This window comes from Myotis brandtii, unplaced genomic scaffold, assembly GCF_000412655.1.
Source record: "Myotis brandtii unplaced genomic scaffold, ASM41265v1 scaffold19, whole genome shotgun sequence".
NCBI lineage: Eukaryota > Metazoa > Chordata > Mammalia > Chiroptera > Vespertilionidae > Myotis > Myotis brandtii.
The window spans coordinates 1583058-1591209 of NW_005357075.1; the positions used below are offsets into that span (position 1 = coordinate 1583058).

The 8152-nt window shown below is 48.2% G+C and overlaps 1 protein-coding gene across 1 annotated transcript in view; it reads right to left on the minus strand.

Annotated features, from left to right (window-relative positions):
* Positions 1 to 8152, minus strand: part of NPM2 (nucleophosmin/nucleoplasmin 2) — a gene marked incomplete at its 5' end in the record, with an annotated part of 19272 nt that continues 11120 nt past the window's right edge. The window contains 5 exons of the mRNA XM_005864625.2: positions 1 to 288; positions 375 to 408; positions 1256 to 1290; positions 1408 to 1571; positions 2806 to 2896. Of these exons, the coding sequence (XP_005864687.2) occupies positions 244 to 288; positions 375 to 408; positions 1256 to 1290; positions 1408 to 1571; positions 2806 to 2896 (369 nt within the window). The remainder of the gene's footprint in view (positions 289 to 374; positions 409 to 1255; positions 1291 to 1407; positions 1572 to 2805; positions 2897 to 8152) is intronic.

The window sequence follows — 8152 nt, forward strand, 5'->3', positions numbered from 1 at the left end:
TCTTGGCAAAGCAAACTTTATTGTGTCCCTGAGGTTGGGGTTCTTCCCTCCAGGTCCTGCTGAATCCAGTGAGTTGGGGTGAGGGGCTCTTGTGTTGCCCCCCAACAGCTCCATCACCTTCAGACTCAGGTTGAGGGCCGGGGGGGATATTCCCTGGGCCCACAGTGCATCCCAGGAAGGCCCGCGGTGCATGGTGGCCAGGCAGGCCCTCCCCCATCACGGAGGCCATGCACTCCTGGCTTCTCATTTCTTGGGTACCGGCTTCCTTACTTTGGGGGTGTATCTGGCCTACGGAGGGAAGGCAGGGCTCCAGGTCCTGGCCCCTCCCCAGAGGCCACCACCTCCCGGGAGGACCAGCCCCGCTATGCACTCACCTTGTTCACAGGGCTCTTGCCTTTGAGACTGGGTCTGAAATGGGGGTGGTGGGTGAGGAGCAGGAGGAGGGTGAGGGGGAGGGAGAGCTCAGCCTGGGGCCGCAGCCCGGCCCTCCCAGTGCCCACACTGCAGAGCAGGAAGCAGGGCTGTGCCCTGGAGTTCTCCTCTCCACCTGTCACCCTCCAGGGGCCACTCTGATTCCCCACCCTTTTTTTTTTTTTTAACAAAGATGCTTTTTCTTAGGCTTCCATCTGCTCTCTTTCTTTTACTTACCACAGACATGTCCCTTTCATTATAAAAGTAATGGTAACCATATTGCACAAAATAGCAAATAAAGAACAGAATAAACTACTTATGTTGTTTACCTCCCACCAACATTAACATTTCGGTGTATTTCCTCTCGGGGTTTTTTTTTTTTCTTCCTCCTAAACATACTAGTATGTGAAATAAAATGAAAGCGACTTAATATCCTGCCCTTGTTAATTCTATCAGCACGTCCCAGGTCGCTATCTTCTTCACAGGCACATGCAGCAGCCACTGGGAAAATGCTCTGCAGTGGAACCTGTGCTGCGGCAGCATTCAGAACGCCCCGTTCCCACTCGTGGTTCAGTCACCAGCGAGCGGTTTCTCAGCGCACACAGTGCTCCCCTTATTCTGGACGGAATCCTTGGAAAGGCATTGCCACAAGGGGAACTAGGTCAGATTATAAGCACGGTTTCATGCTTCTCAAAAAGGTTGTGCCAACCTCCTGCGGAAGACGCCATGTGCCCTCGGACTTATACACACGCACGCGCGTGCGCACACCCGGCACCAATGCCCTTTCTAGCACCGTATACTTCGCCCAAAGAGTTCGGCCAAGTTAAGAGATGGAAAGAATTACCTTGCCGCCTCCTCTTCTTTTTCCACTTTTTTTTTCTGGGAACCAAACACAAGCGTCATTGGATGGTTAGGGTGAGGGCCTGAGCAGACCCCGCTGGGCCCCCACCTCCTGCACACTCAGCCCAGGGGCCTGGCCAGGGTCCCTTCCCTCACCTTGGCAACGCTTGTCTGCTTCTGGGACGCCAGCCTCTTGCCTTTTTTGACAGGGGTCTCCTCTAGGGACACCTCTTCATCATCATCGTCGTCATCGTCATCATCTTCCTCTGACTGCTGCTCCTCTTCCTCCTCCTCTTCCTCCCAGGAGAGTTCTGGAATTTCTGCACATGGGAGAGGAGAGGTGCCTGGGGGAGTCCCCGCAGGGGTGCAAGTGTCTGCCTGCCTCCCTGGGAAGCCCTCCTGGCCTCCCTGACAGAGTGGAGGCCAGGAGGTGGGGGGAAGCGGCCTTGACAGCTCAGAGGGCCCGGCCTAGGGTGGTAGAAGGAGGCGGGGAAGGGCAAGCTGGGCTCTGCCTGGGGCGAGAGTGGGGGGGGAAGACTCACCAGGGAAGGAGTGTGTGAGGGGAGGAAGGGGAAGGTGGGGAGGAACGGGAGTAGTAGCTAAGGACTTCAGGCCTTATCCGCAGGGAAGTGGACGCTGCCGGGGTTTGGGGGCAGGAGAGCACCCCGAGGACAGAGGCCCAGCCGGACAGAGAAGAGGGCCAGTGAGAGGATATCAAAAGAGTCAACAGCACAGCGACTTGCTGGCCCATGTGACTGCTACAGCTACGTACTTCGCTTTAAGTTAACATTTAAAAAATATATATTTTTATTGATTTCAGAGAAGAAGGGAGAGGGAGAGAGAGATTGAAACATCAACAATAAGAGAGAATCATTGATGGGCTGCCTCCTACACACCCCGCACTGGGGATCAACACCAACCTGGAATCGTGGGAATCTAATAGTGACCTCCTGGCAATAGGTTGACACTCAAACACTGAGCCACGCTGACCAGGCTAAGCTAACACGTTAAGTGCATGCTAGTACTGGGTACCATGCTAACTGCTTTTCCTGAACATCCCATTTATTCCTCACAGCTAGTCTTTGTAGATGAAACCTAGTACACCCCTACCCTCGTGTTCCAGGTGAGGGGCTGCAGCACAGGCACGGTGCAGGGAGGTGAGGTGCAGGGAGGTGAGGTGCAGGGAGGCGAAGGAGAACTGGGGGTAGAACTGTGCCTGTGGCCTTCCTGCCCAGGCTACTGGCAACCGTGCTGCCTTTGGGGATTTTCTCTAATCACTCAGGAGCCCTCCTCTGTTGGGGTGTTCATTACGTCCCTGGCCCTGTGCACCCTCAGACCTTCCCCAGGTCCAAGCTCAGACTTACCATAACATTCCTGGCCACTGAGGAACACGGGTCCCAAGCCAGCCCGCAAAGGAGACCTGGGGGTAGAACTGTGCCTGTGGCCTTTGGGGATTTTCTCTAATCATTCAGGAGCCCTCCTCTGTTGGGGTGTTTATTACGTCCCTGGCCCCGTGCACCCTCAGACCTTCCCCAGGTCCAAGCTCAGACTTACCATAACATTCCTGGCCACTGAGGAACACGGGTCCCAAGCCAGCCCGCAGCTGAAAAGTGACTGGAGGAGAGAGCTCCAGGCCCATCATGACCTGCAGGCAGAGGGATGTGGGGGCAAGAGCAGAGAAGACAGGGTTGCTCGGGCACCCCCAGGCTGGGGGCTGGCCTCCTGCAGAAACACTCAGAGTTTACCCCCCAAGCCCCAGCCGCGGAGTCACTGCGCTCGGCCCTCCCCCTTTCTGCCGAGGCGGACTCTGGCGGAGAAGAATGCGAATCTGACCAACTCATTCTTGCTAAGATCTCAGATGAGCTTCCAACCAACCTCAGGGGCAGCTGTTAGTAGAGAACTCTTACAGACTAAACTGTGTCTCCCAAAGTCTTATGCTGAAGCCCTAACCCCAATGTGATGGCATCTGGAGATGAGGCCTTTGGGAGGTGACTAGGGTGAGATGAGGTCATGCGAGTCATCATGAGATTAGTGTTCCTTTAAGATGAGACTAGAGAGCCCCCTCCTGCCTCACACCCCCCTGCCCCCATGTGGGACAGAGGAGACACCGTGTAGAAGCTGGGAAGAGGGCCCTTCCTAGGACCTGACCATGCTGGCACCCTGGTCCCACACAGACTACGCACGAATCATATGAGCAAAGCAGATGCAAATCTGCATGTGCAGGGGGACTTCTGTCTTATAAGTTACATGGGAATATGCATATGAATAAAGGTTGGGAAAGATGAAGTGCTAACCATAATTTTCAGTGGGTAGTACAGAATTTTAAAAAAAAATATTTTCCCAGACATTCCACAGGAAGCATTTTACCTGCTTTATCTCATTTACTCCACACCCATGGAGGAGGTGCCATTACTTTACAGAGGAAATTGAGGCTGAGAGGGATTCACTTCGAGTTTCTGGTTCAGACAGGGAGCAAATAAGCAAAAACAAACTCTGCAGCACCAACACCTAGAAAGGCTGAATGAAATGTAACCCAGTGTTTTCTCTGCATGGCTGAATAGTAAGAAGAAAGGAGAGTCCCCAGGCATCAGACGTGAGGCAGCCTGTGCGAGAGCTGCTCTGCAGCAGCTGAAGGAAATGCACTGGAGATAACATGCGTGCGCGGACGGGGGCCCACTGTACGGAGGCCAGCACCCTCGAAGGGCTGCACCTCAGTAAAAAGCCCCAGCCTGAGGCTCGAGGGGAGGGGACTAAAGAACCCCAAACCAACAGGTAGGAACTACACACCACCAGAAAAAGGTGATGGGATTAAGAAGCACAAATTGGTTGTCACAAAATAGTCGTGAGGATGTAAAGTACAGCACAGGGAATACAGTCAATAATCCTATATAATAAAAGGCTAATATGCAAATTGACCAAATGGCAGAACGACCGGTTGCCATGACACGCACTGACCACCAGGACGCAGACGCTCAATGCAGGAGCCTGCCCCCAGCCTACAGGCCCCAGGTCAGCCAAAGCGGGTGCCAGCAGGGGGGCCCCCCTCCCCACCTGGTGAGCGCAGAGCGGTGGCGGGAGCCTCTCCTGCCTTCACAGCAGCGCTAAGGATGTCCAACTGCCAGCAGTCAGACATCCCCTGAGGGCTCCCAGACTGCGAGAGGGCGCAGACCGGGCTGAGGGCCCCCCAAGTACACGAATTTTGTGCACCAGGCCTCCAGTGCTGTAATAACTATGTATGGTGCCAGGTGGGTACTTGGAATGTCATGGGGACCACTTTGTAAAGTACATGATTGTCTAACCACTACACTATATAAATTGAAATGAAAAGAAAATATTAAATGTCAACTATAATTAAAAAATAAAACTTAAATTTGAAAAACGGTGTGGCTTGGGCCATTTTGGAGAGTTACTCAGTTTTTCTGGGTCTCTCCCAGGTATACAGGAGATATGCATGTTATTAAACTTCAGTTGTTAAAAAAAAGAAAGAAACTACACACCACCACAGAAAGGCAACAAGGGACATGCTGGCCGGGATAGAGCTAACACCCCAGGATGCACCTGTTGCTTGTCTGCAGTCTGGATTTGCCTGGTGCGGACAGCCAAGCTGAGAAACCCACCTAAAATCCAGGGCTTGTGATGTTCCTGGGGAAAATGGCAAACACAAACACAAAACTACTTTCCATTCTTTTCACATAGAATTTTTTAGAGAAAACAAGACAATTCGCCGTCTAAAATTACAAAACAGCCCTGGCCAGTGGGGCTCAGGTGGTTAAGCATCGATCGCCCTCCTGTGCATCTAAAGGTCTGTGGTTGGATTTCGGGTCAGGGCACAGGCCCGGGTTGCAGGTGGATCCCCAGTAGGGGTGTGCAGGAGGCAGACTATCAATGCTTCTCTTTCTCTCCCTCTCCATTCCTCTCTAAAAGAAAGTAATAAAACGAAACCACCTTCTTTAAAAAAATAAATAAAATTGCAAGCCATATAAGAAGCAATCCTGCATCAGCAGAAGGAAACAAAATGACTGTCACGAGCACAACCAGGGGCCTGAGGTCGGAGAATAACAATCCGGACTTCTAGGAAGTAAGGCTGATGAAGACCAAATAAATATAAAAACAGGAATCAGAAACCTAAGAACAATATGTTGTGAAAAATAAAAAAAGAACCAAATGCAGTCTCTATACATGAAAAAATATAAGCGTTGAAACAAACTGAACAAATGTTTAATAAAAAGCAGAATAAGCCAGCTGAAGCCGGAAGGTAAACTGGGAAACAGCTGTGAAGAAATTACCCAGAATGCATCACAGAGAGACAGACTAACAAAGTCTGAAAGAGAAGCTGGGACACGGAGGACAGGATGAGAAGACCCAACATGCATCTGATCAGACTAAAGGGCTGGAGAGAATGGAGTCAATATTTAAAGTGAAAACCACCAAGCCTAGCGGTTTGGCTCAGTGGATAGAGCGTCGGCCTGTGGACTGAAGGGTCCTGGTTCCGATTCTGGTTCTAGGGCACATGCCTGGGTTGGGGGCTCGATCCCCAGTGTGGGGCGTGCAGGAGGCAACCGATCAATTAATCTCTCATCATTGATGTTTCTATCTCTCTCTCTCCCTCTCCCTTCCTCTCTGGAATCAATTTAAATAAATAAATAAAAACTTAAAAAAAAAAGAATATGGCAATTAAATTGAGAAGGAAGAAGTGGCTACAACAAGCAGTGGTGAGCGAGCTAATTGGTGAACAAAGAAAAAAACGTAAGTGAGCATTACCGTAAAATAAGTTAGTACTGGTAATGACTAGTGTTGAGTGGGTTTAAAACAAGTTGAAGCTAAAACACTACATGACAACAACATGTAAATGAAGAAGAGAATAATCAGAAAAGCTTCCTGGATAGTTTGAGAGGAATAAAAACATTAATTTTTTACTTTGATCATGCATGATTGCTAAAAAATTAAGGACAACCAATAAAAATCAGAATGGGTTCTGTAGTTTCCAAACCAGTAGAAAGAAAAATGGGAAAAGAAACTGTAGTCAATCTAATAAAAGACAGAAAAAGGAGAAAAAATAAAATATATAAGAGCAAGGAAAGTAGAAGCACAAAGTACGTCTTACAAATAAATCCAAGCATATTAGCAAACACAGTAAATATAAACAGATTCTACCGGCCAGATAGACTAAAACAAAGTCTAGCCACATACTGATTGTAAGATACACACCTAAAACATAAGGTCAGAAATGTTAAAGCAAAGAGACGGAAGCATATATTTAGATGTGGGGGAGATTTTCACTTGCTTATCCAATATCCATTCTTCCTTTCTTGCATAACAGCAATGCCCTGTGATTATTCAAATGTTGTACCCAGCCAAAGACTGCATCCCCCAGCTTCCTCTGCAGCTATGAATGTGTTACTAATTTCTGGACCGGTGAGTTATAGGCAGAATTTCGTGGTGGTACTTGTGCAAAGACTCCTTAAAAGTTGGACAGAGAACTGAGAAAGCCCCTTGGCCTTCCCTTGCTTCTCCTTTCCTATGACCTTAAATGCAGAAGTGAGGGCTGGAGCTATGGCAGCCTTCCTGGACTGTCAGGTGATCTTGAGGATGGGAACTCTGCACTAAGGATAGGAGAGAGATAAGAGGAGACTTGGGAACTCTGCACTAAGGATAGGAGAGAGATAAGAGGAGACTTGGGCTTTGGTGAGCACGGAGCCATCTCACCAGCCCTAGACTGCCCATCTCTGGACTTCTATGCAAGACAGAAATAAATCTCAAATTTGTTTAAGCCCCCATGGTTGGGTCTTTGTTATTGCAGCCATATCTAATGAAAATGAAGCTAGTTGTACCATCTGGTGAGTGATATGGATAATGGGGGAGGCTATATATATGTAAGGAGTAGGTGATATAGGAGAAATCTTTGTACCTCCCTCTCAATTTTATTATAAACCTGAAACTGCTCTAAAAATAAAAAAATAAAGTGCTTTAAAATTGAGCTAGTTGTAGTTGTTAGCATTAGATTTGGTATCAAGTGACAGAAAACTCAATAACAGTAGCTTACACAACTAGGAGCTTGTTTCTTTGACATGTAAACTAAGTCCAGATATAAGCAGCTGTGGGCTTCCTGCTCCTCAGTCACCAGGGACCCAGGCTCTCTGTACTGTGTAGCTTCACCAACCTCAACACATGGCTTCTACCTCCTGGCCTAGATGGCTGCTCAGATTCTGGCCATCACGTCCCCGTTCCAGCCAGCAGGAAGGAGGAAGAGACGAAAAACAGTCACATGATCTGTTTGAGGACACGGCAGATGCAGGAGATACCACTTCTGCTTACATTCCACTGGCCAGAACTTCATTGCCATGCCAAACTCAAAAGCAATATAGTTTTCATTCTCAGTAGCCTTATGGCCAGCTGAAAGTCATGAATTCCACTACTAAAGAAAAGGGAGAGTGGATATTGAGGGACGACTGGGAAACAAATTAATATCATATGACTTAAGCTTTAATTCAATAAGTACTTTAGAGATAAATATTCAAAGTGATGAATGCCAAGAACCTACAACCAAGATTACTTTATCCAGCAAAGCTATCATTCAGAATTGAAGGTCAGATAAAGAGCTTCACAGATAAGAAAAAGCTAAAGGAGTTCATCACCACTAAACCAGTATTATACGAAATGCTGAAAGGTATCCTTTAAGAAGAGGAAGAAGAAGAAAAAGGTAAAGATACAAATTATGAACAACAAATACACATCTATCAACAAGTGAATCTAAAAATCAAGTGAATAAATAATCTGATGAACAGAATAAACTGGTGAATATAATAGAATCAGGGGCATAGAAAGGAAGTGGACTGACTATTCTGGTGGGGGGAAGGGGTGTGGAGGTGCGGGAAGAGACTGGACAAAAATTGTACACCTA